We start from the raw sequence: 20,605 nt of genomic DNA, 5'->3' as shown, positions 1-20,605 counted from the left end.
TTCGGAAAAATTTACATTCATTCTTCTAGTCTTCCATTTTGGATATCAAATTTTTAATGCGGCTAATAAATTTCCCAGTAAGTTTATACAGCTAAAATACTCTCAAATTGTTTTTTATTAAATATAAATTTCCTATTATTAATGAAAAAAAATAAATGTTGTGAGAATCGAATTCTGGACTAATTTAATTCGGCTAACGCTGTCCGAACGGCAGTTCGTAGACTAGCCCTTCAATCCAGGTAACCCAGCTGCCGCAGAACTGCCTCAACATTGCGCACGAGCGCGTCCTTGTATCGATATATACTCTCATCGCGTGTCAGCGCCGCCTGCGCCGCCGACTCTTCCAGCAACCGATAATGCTGCAGCTGTGCCTCTACCGGCTCAAAATGAAACGAATGGCAGCCCTCCAATCTTGCAATATGGTAGTGATTGTGCAATGTCAGCACTTCGCTGGTATTGTGGAAGCACTTCACCGCATCATTTACTTCACCGGTACGGTTCAGCCGATGCACGTGTTGCAACATGAACATGTGACTTCGCGCCGTCGTCGTTTCAGTGTAGTTCATCGCATTTATGGGGAAGATCGCATTCCGCACGCAGACGCTTGCATAGCCGCGCGGACAGTCTTCAGTGCGCCGACGCAGCGCCGTTTCGATCAGCTGCTGCCAGCTGATGCTGTTGCCCAACGGCATGATCACCTCATCCACATCCACCGCCGCTATGTAGGCGTACTTGTACATGTTACGGTAGAAGCAGTCGTTATAGGGCACCAACTCATTCAGCCGCTTGTTCGCGATATCCGAGTGCAGATAGTCGTGCAAGTAATGCGGTAGGTCAGCCATCTCTGAACCTAAACTCAGCGGCAGCAGCTCGACGAAACCCTCTGCCACGTAGTGCTGCAGCACTCGCACCAAATTCGGATGCAGCACCAGCTTGTAGGTGATGACTTTGCGTGCGCCAAGCAGCCGCTGTAACTCCAGCCACTCCACCAGCCGCGGACCCATATCGTCATACAGGTAATCCAGCCCCTTCACGCACACAGCAAACCCGTGCTGGGTCTCATTGGCGGCTGGGTGTTCGTAGAGCACACGTAGCATATTCGACGCCGTGTCACAAAAGCGCGCCACCAGGGAGACAGCGCGGGGCGGCGTCTGACGCAACGGCAACGGCGGAACGCAGCTGAGCAAGTAGGGATAGTAGTCGCCATACGTACCCCATTCTAGGAACCAAATCAGACGCTGCTCCACCACAGGCACAATCACCGGCACGCTGAGTGTATCGTACCACAACTGGCAGTAGCTTGGATGGGACGGCGCTGGCACCTCGTTGGCCATAGCGAGCACGCGCACCACAGCACCGCGCTGCATTGCATACGCTCGCACATCAAAATATGCGTTGAAGAGGTGATATGTGACGTTGCGATTGTGGAATACCTGCCAGTAGTTGTTGTGGAAGCGCAACGAGTGCATGGGCGGCACCTGGGCGCAGGAGTCATTCAGTTGCTTGTGCGATAGGCGTTGCCAATGTTCAAAGGGCACATTGGGAAATTCCTGCGCGTGCAATCGAATGATCTCCTCTCGACTGGGCGCTGCTGGAAAGTAGAGGGATAGCGAAATGTTTACTGTAACGAATGAGCAGCAAGCCAAAACCTAACTTACTTGCAGCAGCGAACGATGAGTGAATGCGATTGCTGTCGTTTGCGGTGGCATAATCTCGCACTGATATACTGTAAATCAAAAATATTACAACCAGTAGGGAGAAACAGATAGCCAACGCCAACAATCGCTTGAGTTTTTGCTGGTTGGCCGACATCGCCAGTGTTATTTATGCTCGAGCGTATCTATAATATACTAATTTAGAACCAATGGATTGAAATTTGGATTATCTAATTTATTTTCGCGAATCTTCTACTGCGCCGCTTCGCAGTATAGCAGCTACTAGTAGAGTTTGCACTTCTTTCCGTAAACATAACGTATTTAGTTTATCTGCTTAATTTTCTGCAGAGTCGTTTGGGCTTTTTTATCAGTTAGATAAAGCAGTTATTCAAAAGACCTATAGTTTAAAGGGTGTTTCGTGAGGCTAGTAAACGGAGAATTCGTGTGGAATTCAAGCAAACTCTTTCGAAAAATCCTATAGGAAAAAAACTTTGTTCTTTTGTGTCATATTAAATGAATCGTTTAAAACGATTTCGGAGTCAGAGAATCGAGTTTTTGGGTACTAAGCATAGAAGGGACGGAATTTTGGTCTTAAGAGAGGCTTGGGTTGCAATCCGCGTGTCCATAATTAGTAGCATTTTTTTTTTCATTTTTCCTTTCATTAAGGCAACTTCACAAGCAGTTTTTATGCTACAAAATTTTTTGCCGTTTCTCAATTTTTTTTTTATTTTTTTCTTTTAAGAATAAATAATATGCATAAATTATATTAACTTTAGTTGAGTTCAATTCAACTCAACTAAAGTGAATAAAATTTACAATTTGATGGCCAAAAATAAAACAACTAAAAAATAATAAATGTACTCGTAATGAAAGAAAATGAAACAACTAATTTTTTTGAAAACAAATACCTTAATGAATTCTTTATATTACATATCAATAAATTTTTTGAGTTTTTTTAACGAATGACACTCAAAATCATAAAAAAAAATGGAAATTTTTAAATATTTTTTCTTTTTTATGAAGAAGGTTATTAAACTTAACAAACTAATTCTGTGTTAATAATTGCATGATAAATTTTATTTTTTAAATTTTTTTATATAAAAATAAATAACGAGTATACAAATTTTCAATGTCGTATTATTTTTTTGGCGAAAATAAAATTCTTAAACAATTTTTAATCTTTTTTGGGGTTCACAAAATGGAATGATGAAAGTTTTTTGTTAGAAAAAAAATAAGTACCGAGCAAGAAAAAACTATCATTTACTTAAAAATATTTTAAAATTAGATACATTTTTTATTTAATTTTTGTATATATCTTATTTATTTATTTATTTAATTATTATTTCGATAAGCATGCATACATTTATTTCCAAAAAAATATAGATTTTATTTTTGAACGAAGAAAATATTTGATACATACATCAAATTTTTTTTCTAATTAAAAAAAAATAAAACAATGTATTAAATTTTTTACTCATACATTTTTTTATTAACCTAAGTGAATAATTTATTTATATATTTAAGAAATTTTCGCAAACAAAAAATTTTCTTTTGGATTTTTTAATAACATTATTGTACCTAGCTGTTAAGTTTTATTAAAAACGTTTTCTTTTGAATGCAATTTAACTTTCAGAGACCGCATGAAGTAATCAATTTTAGTAAACAATAAACTTTAAATATTTCGAGTAATTTGCCTTTGCATTTTTTAAGACAAAACTAAAAAGAAAAATTAGCCTGATATTTAAAATTTCAAAAGGTTTAAAAAAATGCGAGAAATTCCGAAACGTCCGAATATATTTCAAAAAAAAAACACACAAGAATCTCCTAAAATCTGGAAAAGATCTCAAAGTCTCGAAAAATTTCCAACCATTTCATTCTTTATCAATGCATTGAAAATAAGAAAAAAAAATATTTTCTATAATTTTCTACTCGAATATGGCCCCTAGACATTTGCACTTACTTTACAGTCTCTCGATAGTCTTGGCATCTTGGGTTTGTATTTCTCTGATTAAAAGAGCTAACAAGCTAATATTTGAGGCTTTGAAAAATTGTGAAAAGACATCATTTCATTCACTTTTCATTACTTCTTGAAGAAAGGGTGTACCACCTACCCATGGCGGACTTCTTAGTCAATGCTGATGAAATCACTCTCTTTAATATTCAATTCCCATGAATAAATAGTCACAAAGTCTTTGGTTAATCGATGTTCTATAAAATCAATAGCTGATCGTAGCAGCAATAACATATTTCTCTTTCATTTGTTTGCCTCTTTGGTTTTACTTCTTTTTAAATTTTTTGTTTTTGATTACCTAATAGCCACATCGCCGCCTTTTTCCCATATTCATCACGATCTTCATGGCAATTGAAAGTACAATCTAATGTTGATCATCCACTTGGCCTAATCACTTTGTTTGTCTGCCTTGATTTATGGCCAAAAGCGAGGATCAAAATAAAAGCTGCAAAGCTGCAATGCTTGCCGCCGGCAATGCTACAATTAATCTGGTTTTGTTGTTGTTGTTTTTGCTGCGATATTTATTCCGACTCATTCACTTTCTACTAGTTGCTAGTTTTGTTTACCATTTTTTCTGATTTGATTTGGCACCGTTAATTAAAGAAGTAGCGTAGACAGACAATCGTTCATTCATTAGCTATTTGACAGTCTAGCATTCCGAAGTAAATGTTGCACTTTTTTACGGTTTTTATCTCTTTTGATTATCGAATAGTGTGTTTGGAGGAAATTTGTGAATGTTTTACTTAACCAGTTGCTCTTTTTATCTGTTTCTTTTATTATCTCTAGCCGTCAACTAATTTGTTCAATTTTTATTTTTTTTCTTTTTTTTGCGGTTTGCCTATCAATCGCGTTGGCTCTTTGAGTTTGAGTCACAAAAATTACGCAATTAACTGGTACTAACTGGAGCGTTTTTAAAAATAAAGTTTTTACTTTTTTTTGCTCTAACTATTATATTATATTATAATTATAATTAAGGAAAATTTTGTATTGCTATTTAAATCATTATACATAGTTATCGATAATTTTGTTATTGTCAAAGCCATTGTAATTTTCGAAACCCATACCATTGTTGTTATAATAGGTGAATTTTTATCGATAATTTTGATTTCTAATCGATTTCAATATAGTTATCGAATATTTGTTATAATTATCGGATTCATTATAAATAGTTGTTGAAATGCATAAGGTTTGTAATACTTGTTATCGATTTTTTTTATCGATTTATGTTGTCGAGAATTTTGCTTTTTTACTGATTTTAGCTATTGAGTTTTTTTTTTTGTTTTCATAGATACTATAAAATTTATCGAGATTTTATTTTTTACTTCAAATTAAATGTACTTATAAATCGCTTTATAAATTTAATTTCGATAAATGCGGTTTTTTAGATATTTGTATAAGTTGAGAATTGTCATCAGCGAAATAGCAATGATTTGATGATGAGTACTAATATCATTTTAATTTTTGGTATTGATATTTTTAAAATTATCACTTTTGGATTTATATACAGACTGTCATTCTTGTCTCAATTTTTTTAAGGTTTCCATAATCATTTGTTAAGTTTCTTTTTTTATGAAACGATTGTAACTTGAATTTAGTGAAACTATAAAAAATAATGCTAATTTCTTCAAAGAATTAATGGATATGAAAAATATAAGCTATAAATACAGTGGCGAAAATTTAAATAGGGAATAGACATTTTAGCATTCTTTTCCATTCCCCTTTCGATGATTTCATGTATGTTTCATCAAAATTTTAAGCTTTTTAATTAGATTCCTTAGAAACATTCCGAGTATGCAGTTTTGTTTGTAGCCCATTCAAATTTAGTGCAAATTTTAAGTGCTAGGCCTTATCGTTGATTTTTGAAATTTTTTTGGAAGGTATTCTCCATACAAAAAAATGCGTAAGCGACATTTTTTTTTTTATTTTTTTTGATGCAGAAATATTCCTAGAGCATCTAGATGCATTTCTGCATCAAAAAGAAAATTTTGTACAAAATGTCGCTTACGTTATTTTGGCGGTTAGAGCTCGATGCTTTGTATGGAAGAAAATGCGCAAACAAAAAATTGTCAAAATCAACTGTAAGTCCAAACTACCTCAAACTTGCACTTTATTATACAATAATTTAATGGCCTACAAACCTGCATACTCAAATAATTTTAAAAAATGTTAAAATTTTGATCAACATTTGTTAAAAAAAAGTTTGAAATTTTGATTTTCATGGTTTTTTAGATAGTAAACTATGTATACTTTCATAAAAAAATAATTAAAAACTTGCTAAATGTCTTTTACCTATTTACATTCTCGCCGCCGTAAATATGTATGTATGTATTCGTATAAACATTTTTGCAAGTTTTTTCTCTTTGTTTTGTTTTAACCTGTATTAAAAGATGTTATGTATTTTAATTCTAAGAAAAAAAATTGTGTGTTCGAATTGGATGCTTTACAAAAGTCACGATTTTTGCCCGCAGAAATATGGTCACCGTAGGTATCGGTCATATCTATAGCCGTTATTTACAAGTCATATTGTTTGCCACATATGTTTATTTATTTATTTTTAAGAATTTTCAATAAAATTACAGTTCATTCTTTTACAAAACCCTTAAAAACCAAGTTCAAACCGAATGGTGATTGTGGGAAGTACCCAAGGATAAAAGTCGGAAAAGAAAACCATGAAAACCATACTTGGCAGAAATTAAATTCCGCCAGCAAACAAACAGACATAAAATATGGTAAGAAAAAATTTAGGCAGTGAGCAAGTAAATGGTATACAGAGAGCTAATGAAAGCGCTCAATATACCACTGAGACCAGAAGTGAAACTGATGTTGAAAGTAAAAGTGACTAAAAAGTGAAATAAAACTTTATTCAGACCATCTACATACATAGATGGCAGCCAAACCACTTTTGTGTTAACCAATTAAAGGCCAACAGCGGTGGAAAATTGAGGAACTTAGCTAACTTTTAGAAAGTATGAATGCATTTATATTCCTGTGTAATCGAAAGCTACTCGATTTGAAGCTTACTGCTTTTAAGGCAAACATAGCAGACAGAAAGCGTCATACTTTGCTTGCAAGGAATGTTGTTTGTTATTTTTGATGCTGTTTTCATAAAATAGCTTTCAACGGCATTTGGAATAAAGGCATCGCCATGAAATTTATACAAAAGTAGGCTACCGAGCGAAGAAAGGAGGCTATCAGTGCTCACTCATTTCCCTTGAGTTTTTCAGCTCTGCTGCTATTCCTACGCCAATGAACATACAGACAAACCAAAAAAAAAACGATAAAGGATGACCGAGTAATCATTAAAGCAATGAAAGTTAATGGAAATGAGTGCAATGAGCAAACGAAATAGGCAAGCGGCTGAAAGTAAAGGAAAGAAAGTGAAAGTAAGGCCAAAGTGAGGCGAAATTCCCTTGTTAGGTCGGTCGGTCGGTCGGTCGGTCAGCACGTTTTGCGCTTTGGACAATTAAAAGGGTTCTCTGTTTACTTATTTAATTTGCTATACTTTTTTTTTGTTATCATGCTAGTCAGCTTCTTGCTACCCTTTCCTTTGTATCAGTTTGTCTGTAATCATTTGCTGCCTAAATGTGTGGCCGGCCGCCAGTTGCATGAGAAAGGATAATTTTTTGATAAGTACGGTATGTTTATGTGTATCTTGTCTCCTAGTGGCAAAGTGCGAAATGTTGATAATTGAGTTGGCAAGTTGTTGCAGTTGTTTGCCATTGACACTGGTGTCGGGAGTTGTTGGCTAATGAGTTTTTCTTAACGAGCTTAAACAAAAAACAAAAATTGCTGGCTCGCATTTAAACAGTAGGAGATGCGACTTAAGTGCTTTCGATATTTTAGGCTTAAATTTAACGAGAAATTTGCACCTACTATTATTTAAATACGAAATAGTGATTTTGTAGCAATTTTTTTGTACATAAATAAAATTCATAAAATCAATAACGCCAATTATTTTGTTTACTTTTTCGATAACTGTACATTAAAAAATAAAAGTAAAAATATGCCGATAACGATAGCTATTTCGATAACAATCAATTTTTCGATAACTTGTATTTATATAATCGATAAAAAACAATAACGATAGCATATACGATAACGGTAGTTTTCGGAAAGGTTAAAATCCTATTTTAGATATAAAATCTTCGATCATGATAAAAAAAAATTTAAATCATAAAATAACGAAACAATGAGTCCAAATAATTAAAGATCTAAAAAATTATGAATTAACGATTTTTTAACAGTTTAAAAATGAAAATTTTCTAAATGAGCAACGAGGTAACAGAAGTGATAAAAATAACGATGATTTTCGCGCCATGAAATAATTAAATCGATAAAAAAATTGATATCGATAATGATTTTTTGTTCGCATTTCTATTATTATTATATTTTTATATACTTCTAACGCAGAAAAATTGGAAAACTTTGCATTCTTGTCACTTAACAACAGCGTCTGTGGCTGTCAAAATTTGACAGCTTTTGTATTTACACTTAGCATATCATTTGTATTTGCCAAAGGCGAAGCACACTAAAACCGCATAATAAACCGATTTGCAATAGTGTGCGTGTCGGTGTATGTGGTGCGGTACGCGATTTGAATTTGGTGTCACAGGCAGCGCACGAACCACGCCGTCACGTGACAAATGTCAAATACCGCATTTTACCATTTTTAAATAACTTCCTTTTTTTAATATTTTTCCTACGGTTTTTGGTTGATATTTTTATTTTTGTTTGCATTTCCGCCCTCTAGGGTCCATGTCAATTGACAATTTACATAATGGCATAGTGTCGCTGAAATTGCCACCGATTACGTGGCGACATGGCTGACATGCAAATTATAAAATATGGATTGGTGAAAAAATTTACGAGTGCCGTAAAAAAAGGGCAAAAAATGAAAGACATAAAAAGGGAAAAATAATGAAAAAAAACTTTTGGAGACTCTGATGACAATGTAGCATGCGATGTGCAATGAGTAACTATGTACTGTTTTTTGTACTAATTTGCCGAGCCGCTAGCTTTAAAAAAATTTTAATCCAAAAATAAAAAAAAACCAAGGACCCTAATTGTTTGTAAATGTGGTTTAATTTTTTTTTTTTGGCAAAAAGTAAAAACAATAAGTTTGATGACTCTCCCTAATGCCATACATTTTTTAAATTAATAGAATAAATTTAAAGAAAATTGGATAATAACTTTTAAATTTCGCATTACATTAAAGCCGTGAAAAAGTAGAACTTTTTCAACACCACACATTTTTGAATTTAAATTTTAAATTTATTTGATGCAAGAGAAAATTTTTAATTTAAATTTTTTTTCATAAGTTCTCAGTTGGGGTTTTAATTATCAAATGAAAAGCTAGCTTTGTTAAAAACATCTAGACGTAGTGTAGTTTTGTAATTTTAATTTCAAATGAAAAAATTTTTTTTTTTAATTTATGGGGTTTTCACAAGGATGTCGTAAGTGTCGTATTGTTGTTTGTCGTAAAACTCAAAGTCATCTTATAAATTTTGGCAGTGTTAAAAATAGTTGGTTGTGTTGTCATGTTCTCTAAACATTTATTTAAGCTTTTAAAATTTACAACATACAACAATACGACACGAATATATTTAATTTTAAATTACTTAATTTATTTAAAAAAAAATTACGTAAAATTCTAATTTCAAATAATTTTTTTACTTAAATTTAAAAAAAAGTAGTTTTTACAGTTTCCTTACATTTACATAACTAGATTTAATTTAGTATTTAAATTCAATTTTGTATTGCAAAATAATGAAAATTTTTAAAATGTTTGAACACACCCTTTTTTATTATTTATTGGCTTTGTACAAATTTATATTGAAAATTTTTAGTGAGACCGTTATTTTAAAGAAAATCTATGTAGGAATTAGACTTTTTTAAACCACCAAAAAACTAAAATGTTTTGAATGAAAAAGTTACATTCTAAAAGTAATTTTACCCTAAATTTTTAGTAAACAATTTTTATTGAGCTTGAGGCCTTTTTATATGAAAATTTATTACTTTGGAAAAACAGCCATTTTAAGCTTAATTTCTTTAATGAAAATTTCATATATTTTTCAGCTTTTAAGCATTTCAACTTCATAAATGAGCCAACAAAATGCCAGCGAGTGAGCAAAGTTTGCATTCATACCGTGGAGGCAGCCTTCTTGTGTACGCATTCTCCTTTTCTCTTCTCTCTCCTTTCCATATCCACTCACCTTAACTACTCTAAACTCACATTACAACAAATGCTGCCATAATTCAATGCTTATTACTTGGCACATTTACAGCAAATAGCAACAACAGAAAATTGGTCGGTACTTTTTTTTAATAAAAGTAATTTCGGTGTTGCCAACTTTTAGGAGCAGATGTTATTTAATTAATCGCTTAACAAACTTTTTGAAAACATTTAAAATATTAATTAAATTGCTGCAAATACCTGGGGAAGGAAGTGAAGCGGAAGTTAAGTGAAGTGGCATGATTAAATAAAGGGCTAAATGGAGCGGTAATCTTTCAAAGTATAAAAGTGAGCGACACAGATGGGTAGGTAATTTAAACTTAAATGAAAATTAGTAAACAAAGGTCGGAGTAGGATATGGAGTAAAATAGGCAACGAAGGTGTTTTTCAGAGAAATTTCGAGGTTGGGGAGACTTTTTTCTTCAAAAATTTTTTTTTGTATTCGAAAATTTTGGTTTTTCAACTTAAAAGCTATCAGATTGGCTCTAATACGCGTACCTATTTTTCAAATGACAATTTTTTTGATTGAACAACAGTTTAGCCTAAGAATACGCAACATCTACAGACAGGCGCAATAACCGCTCATAATTAGGAAATTAACTCATTTTATATTCAATGTCTTAGCAATTATGTGACATACTTTTAGGCACATCTGTTATGCATTACTATTGTTCAGCTCTTTTCCATCTTTAGCAAAATTTTTCCTACCCTACGGAAAAGCGGGGTTTCATCTATGAAAGTTTGGGATGCCCAACGCACCTAAGCAATCTCCGAGGCCTATCGAAGTGCGTTCAAAGAACGCGGGGTTTGCTCAAAATATCCAGAAGATAGACCTTCATATAGTAAACTTAACGTGCCACATGATCTTCAGTAGGAAAGACGAGAAAGAGATGGAACTCATTGAACACTTCTCGCGCTACGAATAATGAACTTAAGGTTTATGAGTTGCCATTTGCTAGAAGACCTTTACATTTTAGATACTTACTTACTTTCACCAAAAAAGATCGAACATTTTTAGGAATATATAAGTATTGGTTTACTAGAAACCCTATTCAATGGCTATTTGCACATTTGCATTTCACATTTTTGACTAAAATAAAAAGTTTTCCAAATAAATTGTGGCAAACGTTTTGGCACTGAGTATGATTGGAATTGAATTCGAAAGCACAGTAGGGAAATTTCTTCAGCTCCGCAGCATGGCTATAGGTATATTATGGCATGAAGCATTTATGTATAACTTTTTTGTTGTTATTAAATTTTTTATAATTTTTTCTACTGCCAATTCTTAATCCATCTTCATTTCCGTGCTTATTCTATCAATGTACTAAACTTCTTCACTTCCTCTGCCTTTCTGCTTACGAATAGTCAGCAACCTTGTAAACAATGCTACACAAAACACCGGCAATCTCACCGACATAACAAGAACAACAACAAAATTCCTAAGAAAGCTCACAACATGCACTGCTAATAAATAGTTAGACACAACAAAAACCTTAACAAAAACAACAGGCAAACAATCAACCAACTAGCAGCACAGATCAACAATTTCCTTACTGATTGTTTAGCCTCGCTTTTTCTTTGACTTGCCTTTCCCACAACAACTTTCCTGCTGCAACATTGCTGCATCGTAGCGGCAGTTGTTGCCAGCTATCATTATTGCTTTTGTTATACAGTTAGTTAGCTTAACACAAATGACTATTTACTCCAGCTAAACAAAACGTGATTTCCACGCGACTTTTATGCGAAGCTTCAATTTCGCTGAACTTCCTTCACGTATTTTTTTATTTTTATTTTTTTGCCAGGTTGTATGTTGCACTTCTTTCTTTTTCTGCAGCAGCAGCAGCAGCACTAACAAGCATTTTTGTTTACTTATAGTAACAAGTAACTTTGGTGTTCATTGAGTTGTTGTCACTATTTCCTACAGCTGCTGCTGTCTGCTGTCTGTTTGCGCTCAGCGGTGAAACGCTTACTGTTGTTTATTCTGGTCGTCGCCGGTCGCGCGTTGTTTTGTTTCGCATTGCTGAGTTTAGTGGAATAGAAAAAGAAAATAACAAAAGCAATCTATTTGTGTTGTTAAATGTTGTTTACTGTTGTTACTCCGCTGTTGACAGCCAATGTTGTAAGTAATTTTTTTTGATTTTGTTTGCAATTCGTTGGCATTTTTCAACTCTTTCTGCATTTTGCAATACCTTTCGATTGAAAAGTGGGCTGCTAAAGCGCCATAATGGAATGGGGAAAGGGAATAGTTTATTGGGTATCTTTATTTTCCCTTTGATGAATTAATTTCCTCCCCTCTCAGTGCGGAAATAAAATTGTTTGAAGTATCGAATGCTTAGTTTCTCTTCTAATTATACCCGAAAGAGGTTCGAGAAAACACTTTAAGAAATTAAATATCTGAATTACCGCCTCATTGTGGCAACAAAAAACCTTAATTTTCTAAAAAAAATGTTTAATAGGAATTTATTAAAAACAAATTTCTTATAGGTGTTCAAATATTTTTTAAAAATTTTTAGTTAAATTACTTTTGAATTCCACCAAATTCGATACAGTACTTTAAAACCATACCACAGCTTCAATTTTCTTATAAACATTTTTAAATAAATTTATTTCGGAAATATCTTCTTCAAAGAAAATTTATGTGTCAAAATATTTATAGAAAATGAAAAAATATTTGCATCCAAAAAGTCAACTAAAATTTTTATTTTTTTTTATTAAAACATTTAAATTAAGAAAGTTAGGTTCGAAGGGAGTATGATTTTAGGAGAAATCTACAAACTTGGGAAAAAATGCGATACAAAAATTATATTTTTTTTAATGAAAAAAAAATATTAGGCTGCAAAATCTCAAAAATTTGCTGTAAGAACCGACGAAAATATTTTTTAATTTCAAAATTGTTTTAGCCAAAAAATTCATGCATCTTTTCCCACATTTTTAAGTTAAAAAAACAAATTTCGCTTCAAAAACATTTGCTTGCAACATTTTTTTTTTTGCAAAAAGTTTTTTCTTCAGATATCAAAAATTCATAAAATATAAGTGGTTTCAAAACCAAATGCATCGAAAAAATAATACATAGTTAAAGATTGGCTGAAATTAAAAAAAAAAAAATATAGAAAAATTTACCTAAACCAATTTTCCTAGATACATTGCTTAAAGAAATTCGAGTTTGCTTCAAAAACATTTACCATAAAATAGTCCTCTTAAATATTTTCTGTTATTGAAATAAAATTTTACAAAAAAAACCTATTTTAATTCGAATGTCTTTCCAAATAATTTTGCGTTAAGAAACTTTGAAAATAATCTTTTTTATAATTTTGCTTACTAAAAATACCCATGAAAACCTGGCTATAGAAATAGTTGCTTCTAAAAGTATGCGAAAAACGAATTCAATAAAAAGTTTTAAAATTCATAAAAAAAAATTATTAGTGCACAAAATATATTGCTTTTTTAGCTAGGCTATTTTCTGTGCTGCAATTTTAGTGCTTGAAATTCGCAAAAATATAATAGTCGTGCGTGCTTCAAACAGGAACAAAAATTATGTAAAAGAATTTATTTCCAAACAAAAAAAATTTAAAGGTAATTTATTATATTTTTACGCTGAACACTTTTAATTCGATCAATGCATTGCATGCAACCAACAGCAGTCAATTTGTCGCGGCAATTAAAGAACAATAGTGTTGGCCCACTTTTTTAGGCCCTCCGCGGTTGGATGGCGTTCTTTAATGGCCAACAGACATACTTATGCCATATGTTATACATCTGTGTGAATACAAACACACACATTTGCACATTTTTTTACGCAGCAGTGCGTTTCAATGAATTGTGGCAAAAATTAGAAAAAAATTAAAGTACAAAAAAAAATTCAAAAAAAAAATTTTAAAACAATTCCATTAAAAAAAAACAACAAAGCAAAAAAAGTTAGCCAAATTTATAAACATCGTGAAAAACATTGCAAAAATATTTTGCAATATTAATTTACTCGCGTTTCCCATTTATTGCACTCATTTAGCTGATTTTTGTTTCGGCGCCAATTTTTTGCCGCTTTTGCCGTCGTCGCTACTGCTATTGACGAGCATCAAATTCATTGAAATTAACTCAATATGCCACACGTTGCGTGTGCGATGGATGCTTGATATGAATTTTTTAAGCGTTCCATTTTTTGCCTTTGTTTTGCCTGCCGCGACAGCGCTGCTCGTCCATTAAGTGGCATTTCCAAGGGGAAATTTGTTGTTGCCTGCCACCAAATAGCCGAAGCGGTGAGGCGCTACATTTGAGGCTGGCGCTTGTGCGGCCAGCAAATGNTTTTTTTTTTTTTTTTTTTTTTGTTTCAAATGTAAAAACTCGCAGTAATATTTATATTTTTGCTCTTCATTTTAATTTAGGTCAACTTCAGTGGCTGTTCTGCCCACTGATTTCCATTTGTTTTCCCCAGTTGAAAAAAATGTCCACACTTTTTTCACCACCCACGCCATTGCTTATTTATGTATTTATTTATGTACATATCTACTCAGCGGCATTCATAGATACATATGTCCGCTGTAAATGCTTGCAATTTTTATGAATATGCGCATTTTTGCATGGCAATAAAATTTTAATAAGTTTCGCACGTTATTGACAATATTGATAGCATATTGTTGTTCTCTATGCTTTCCAGTTCTGAATTTTTTATGTACAATTTTTGTAGCAAATTTTTCACGCACTGGTTTTTCTCGACTTTTATTGCCTGTTTTTGCGGGCAGCCAACAACATCCATTGTGCGCCTATATATGTAAGCTTGTGTGTGTGAGTCTTTTGCGGTCGCTTTATATTTGTTATTGTTTATATTTTTTTTTTACATTTTAATAATTTTCTCTTATTGCCATTGCCATTAACTCTTCTTTAGCATTGTTGTCACTGTGAAATTTTTGTCTCTATTGTTTTGGATTTAACATACTACTTGTTGCTTAAGGAGCGGTTATAGAAAGGAGGGGGCCCTTTCCTACTTTTAATTTATTTAATTTCTTTTGCAACTTAAGTACTAAAAATGTATTTGCCATGTTTCTGCTTGAAAATCATATTCACTTGAAAGACATACATATTTGTTTGAAAAAAAAAAATTTTTTTTACTTTTCTCTCTGGAAAAATTTTTAATATTTATTTTAGCTAGCAAATTGACTGCAAAAAAAAGTATTTTTCGAAAAATTTGCCTAAAAAATGTTGTTTCGAAAAAGTTTCGCACGTTTTAAACCCATTTTTTTCTTTGCCACAAAAATATCTGTTAAAAATTTATTAAAAATTTTCTCGAACAAAATTTATCTAAAAATCTCTAAAAAAATTTTTTCACAAAGAAATTACTACGAAAATATTTAGTTTCAAAACCAAATAAAATTTTGCTTAAAATTAAATTTCTCAAAACACTACACTTAAAAAAAGGTTTCAAAACATGTTTGTTTAAAAAAAAATATGTGCTCAGAGAAAATTTTGGCTAAAATTTAAAATGACACACAATTTATTACAATTCTCCTTTTAAATTTTAGCAACCTGATAAATTTTAAAATTGATCAGTGAAACTGGGGATTATTATTGTTTTTAAAATAAAAATCCTTTAAAAATATCTCATTCAAAATAATGCTACAGAAAAAATACATAAAAAGTTTGGTTAAAAATTTGTCCAAATATATTTTTTACTTCACAAAATTAACTCATTAAAATTTTGTTTTTGAAAACGAAAATCCTTTAAAATTATTTCATGCAAAATTAGTGCTTTAGAAAAAAACATAAAAATTGGGTTGAAAATTGTTTCAATCCAGTAATCTTTGCAAATATATTTTTCTCGCTAAACAAAATTTACTTAAAACTCAATATCAATGTTCAGAAAAAACACAAATTTGAAAACTAACCGTTGTTTAATGTTTTCTTTGAATGTGTTTATAAAATTTGATTCAAAAACATATTTACTTTAAAATCATTTAATTCAAAATCAATGTTTTAACCAATGTTGCCAACAAAAATGATATGTAAATTCTTAAAAAAAAAAACATAAACAAAATTTGTTTTAAAAGATCTGCTTAACGAACTGTTCTTTAACAATTTAACAAAAAATTTATAAAAAAATAAAAAACATGCAAAAAATATTTTCGAAAGAAATTCAAAATTAATGCTTAAAAATGTTGACACAGAAATGCTAAAATCATTAAGTAAAAATGTAAAAAGTGTTAAAGAAATATTTCCAAAAGAAATTCATAGATAAATTTGCTTTGAAAATCTTGCTTAGAAATTTTGTTTCAAAGAAATAAGCCTAATTTTTTTTTTCTTTAATTCCGCGACTAAATACCCTGTTTGCTTAAAACATACGCTGCCAAAAAATCACTTAAATTTTTTATTTTTTAATTTGACTTCAAAAAATTTATTTCAAAAAAAAATTTTGCTTGTAATTTTTAATTTCATTCAAAATTTGTTGTTTGAAAAAATTCCTTTAATAAAAGTAGAATCACTACAACACTTTTCCTTGTGTTTTTTCGTTGAATTGGTGGGTCTTAAAATACGTACTGCGCTCAAAATATGTTCCAGCTACGCCCTTGTCTACCTTTTGTTTGTCATATGCTTCATACAAATATTTACGCATATTTTTTCGCTAATTATCTCTTGGCTTACCAAAGCAGGTTAATCATACGCCGCGTGCGCCGCCACTTCATCGGCAATATGTAATCGTAATTCCCTGTGTGCAGCTCATGATGTTACAATTAATTACAACATTGATGCGATTAAATGTAGCATTAATGGTTTTCAGTTAATTGTGTGTCAATGAAAAGCAGAAAATAATGCAGTCAGCAGAGAGATAGAGAGCGAAAGTGAGAAGGGAGTGATCAAAAGGCGGCCAAAGAGGACACTTGAGTGCATTTGACGGCAATAAAGTGGTTATGATTTCATTTGAAAAAAAAAACTGTTAATTATATGACAGCAAAAAACACGCGGCTTTGTATTTTTATGCGCTTCAGCGGATTGCAGTCACAAATCAAAGTTTTTAATTAGCAGTTTTCGTGACATTCATGCTTCATAATTTTCAACTAGCATTTTCGCTTGATTCTTTTGATAAAAAAAAATGATTTTACAACTTTAATCATAAACACAGATTTTCAGCAGCATTTTAAAATAGCTTGAAAATTTAATGAATTGAAATAAATTAAAAACAAGCGATTTATCATTCGCTCAAGCGTACACTCAACTATATTTTCAGCCAGCAGAGTATCGAAATAAGAAAAAAAAAGTGATGACAAAAAATAGCAAAACCAAAAAGAAAACACCTAATCAGAAAAAATTCTGCAAAAAATCACCGCAAAAAATTTGAAACCTTAACGCGCACTCGCGCATGTAATGAATGCTTGCGTGATTATCATTAATGAGCGCTATCATCGATCAATGATTTTGCTGCAGCGCCGATGACAATGCATGGTTGCCATTGTGTTTTTGTTGTGGCTGCTGTTGCAAATGATAGTTGCACTTAAAAATTGCATGATTTGGCTTTTGTCGCATGCCACATCCGCTCAGGGCTGGGTTCAAAAACTTGCTGCATTGATGTTGAATGAATTCAGGGTTGGTTAGCAAAGAGCAGAAAAACAAAACAAAAAAAAAACTTTGAAGAATTTTAAAGACACAACCAAAAAAATTCCTAAAATGGCGAATTCATAAAGTTTCATTGAGAGATTCTTTTAAAGCCTTGAACAGATTTTTTATTTGATAAGCTCTAATGCTGTGAAGGTTTTGACGACGAAATCTGGAGTGCATAAAGTTGCAAAAATAACATAACGGAATAAGTCGGCATTTTTAAGAAAAATTTTTTAAATTTTTAATTTTGATTTTGTTTATTTTTTCAAAATATCTCAAGCAGGTCTTAAGATTTATCTGCCCTTCAAACACATTTTTTCAGCACACAATTTGTTTTTAAAGGAACGATAAATTTAAAAATTTAGTTGATAAAACGGCTTTAAGAATAAAAAATACGACTTAAAATAATACTGGGAAATTTTATAACAAGAATAAAAATTTTAAAAAATTTTTATTGTAAATTAAGTTTTTTACTTAAGTCCCAAAAATTTTTACTTAAAAAATAATGGGAGGTTATTAGCCGGCACAATCAAAAAATTTATGCGACATCTTTAACTTTAGTAAAACAAAATTAAGTGCAATTATGAAGAAAAGTTTTAAATGTAATGAGAAACTTAAAACTAAAAAATGACTGGGAAATTTAAAATCAGGACGAAACTGAAATATTTGAATTTTATGTGAAACTCAAAAAATACATAAAAATTTAATTCATTAATTTAATTGATAATAAATGTATGAATCTTAAAATACTGGGAAAATTTTAATCGGATTGAAAACTATAAAAAAAAAAATTTTAAATCTATGTAAACTTTATGTAAAATTTGTAATTTCAACTCAAAAAAATCTTTATAAATCATTCAAAAAAAATTATATTTAAGGATAAATATTTACAACTTGAAAAATTTTTGGGAAATTAACAATCAAATCAAAAATGTTAAAATTTTAAGTTGTAAGCCAAGAAAAAATATTTAATGTAAAATGAATAAATCTAAAAAATACTGGGAAATTCAAAATTAATACAAAGAAATCAAGGTTTAAAATTCGCAACCCAAGAAATTTAATTTAATGAGTAAAGTATGAATTTAGAATACAGGGACATTTTTACTCAGATTTAATCAAAAACAAAATTCAATCTCAAATCAAATACAAAATTATTAAAAAAAAAAAATTCAATTAAATGTTCATAACTTTATAATATGTTGGGAAATTGCATGACCAAAGCCAATTAGTCAAAAAGGCCAAGAAAGAATATATTTACTGTGAAATGTATACATTTTTGGGAATTTTGCCACCTAAAAAAAATTATTTTGTGCGTAATGAAATTAAAAAATTGTAAATTCATAACCTAAGCCAAGATTCGCGATCTCAATATTATAACCTTTGACAAAGAGAAAGAATAAATACTGGGAAATTTTATGGCAAACTTATAAAATGAAAATATGAGTTAGTGGAACTTTTACAGTTGGAAAAATTATTTAAACATTTTTTATTTAAATATAGTAGGAAATAGAGCACAAAAGAAATCAAAAAAAAAAGTTGTAGGTACTCATTAGCTATAAATTAATTAAAAAGTTTTTAACATAAAAAGTGTAATTTTTGGAAATTTGCGATCAACGTAAAATTAGTTGACGAAAATTCGAATACTTCAAAAAAAAGAAAGTTTAGTGCAAATTTGTAAATTGAAAATTAATAATAAAAAATTAATTATAAGAAAAATACAAGAATTCAACAACAAAAATAAAAGAAAAAAATATAGAAAATAATAATCTAAATTTAAAATTAAAATATTAAAATCGCTTCCTGATTTTCATTTCACTGTCTTGCCTTTTTTTAATTGATTTCAACTGATTCTTCGTGCTCCCCGTTGTACTCTAAAAACCTTCTCATTATTTTCTTATATTTTTTGTCGCCTTTAATTGCATTGTGCCTAGAGAATGAATGAGATGAAATTTTTTCTGTGATTTTTTTTTTTTGTATTCTTTTGTTCCACGGTCGACCCGATTTTCGCCTTTGTTTTCATTTCATTAACGCTCTTCATGTTTGCGCTTGCTTTTTTTGCAAATTCTCGCTACTTTTATGTAATATAGTTACAGTTACTTGTTGAGAGGTTTTATTTTTCGAGCATTGTTGCCTTTTGTTTTACTTAGGCCTTTTTAATTAAATTTCTCTAAATAAATACGAGTACTTACAGCTTTCTTGGGCACATTTTCTTGCTGTTGTTGTAGCCTTTTTTGTTACTTGGCGCTGATGGTGGCATTTCTTTTGTTTGCTATTTTTATGTCGCGCCCGCGCGTGAAATTACCATTATTTGCTGCAAAGAAGAGAGGAAATTAAGTTAGAAATTAAGGAAAATAATGGAAGGCAATGTCAAAGCTTAAGAAAATGCAAACCATTTTTTTTGTTGATATCTGAAGAGAAAATTTTAATTTTTTGTTTATCTATGATATCTGAAGAGAAAATTTTAATTTTTTGTTTAAGATTAAAAATTAAGATGTTTAGTACAAACAAAGAAATGTTTTTTACGTATGTGAGAGATGTATTAAAATTTGTTGTCTATCAATGTATCGAAAAAATATTCAACACTGCGCTGTTATGTAGATAAAACGATAATTCTTTATCATTAAAATTCACTTATTTTTTTTTACGAAAATATTTCTTGAGCCATTTTTTTATTTTCTTAACATATGACTTCATTTTTAAATAAATTGTTTTTTGTTTCTGCAAATCAAATTTTAAAATAAATTTTGAGTAATATTTAAAACGAAACTTATAAAATAATAAACAAAGAAGATATTAAAAAAACTTCCAAAAAGTATTAAAAAAAATATTAAAAAAAAAATAAAACATTTTCTAAAGAAAACTGGAGTATTTTCAAAANGCAAACGTAGTACATAGGGCGACATCTAGATGTCATCTACCTCGCCCTATTCACTATGCTTTTTTATAGGAGCTTTTCAAAGCTTTGCTTTATGGTGTCGGACACACAACATTGAAAGTTTCTGGAACACAACATTGAAAGTTTCTGGAGTTGATAAAAGCGTTGTAATAAAATCAATTATCTCCCTAGAACCTGAGATTTTCTTGGTTTTATTTATTTAATAATAATGCTCATAGCCTAAAAAATCT

At 30.8% G+C, this 20,605-nt stretch overlaps 1 protein-coding gene across 1 annotated transcript; it reads right to left on the bottom strand.

Annotated features, from left to right (window-relative positions):
- Window positions 1-230: 230 nt before the first annotated feature.
- Window positions 231-1,812, bottom strand: LOC108363850 (uncharacterized). The gene is made up of 2 exons (XM_017617359.1): window positions 1,659-1,812; window positions 231-1,591 (listed from the first exon to the last, which is right to left on the bottom strand). Exons 1-2 carry the CDS (start codon window positions 1,810-1,812, stop codon window positions 231-233), a joined length of 1,515 nt encoding a protein of 504 aa, XP_017472848.1.
- Between the last annotated feature and the right edge of the window lie 18,793 nt (window positions 1,813-20,605).

Source organism: Rhagoletis zephyria, unplaced genomic scaffold (genome assembly GCF_001687245.7).
Source record: "Rhagoletis zephyria isolate East Lansing unplaced genomic scaffold, Rhagoletis_zephyria_1.1 Rzeph_scaffold_01396, whole genome shotgun sequence".
Lineage (NCBI taxonomy): Eukaryota > Metazoa > Arthropoda > Insecta > Diptera > Tephritidae > Rhagoletis > Rhagoletis zephyria.
This window is presented reverse-complemented; position numbering and strand designations above follow the sequence as displayed.

Coding starts and splice junctions, on each gene's coding strand:
- LOC108363850 (XM_017617359.1), bottom strand. CDS start 1,812: ATGTCGGCCAACCAGCAAAAACTCAAGCGATTGTTGGCGTTGGCTATC. Junction 1,592..1,658: donor CTCATCGTTCGCTGCTGCAA/GTAAGTTAGGTT, acceptor TCTACTTTCCAG/CAGCGCCCAGTCGAGAGGAG.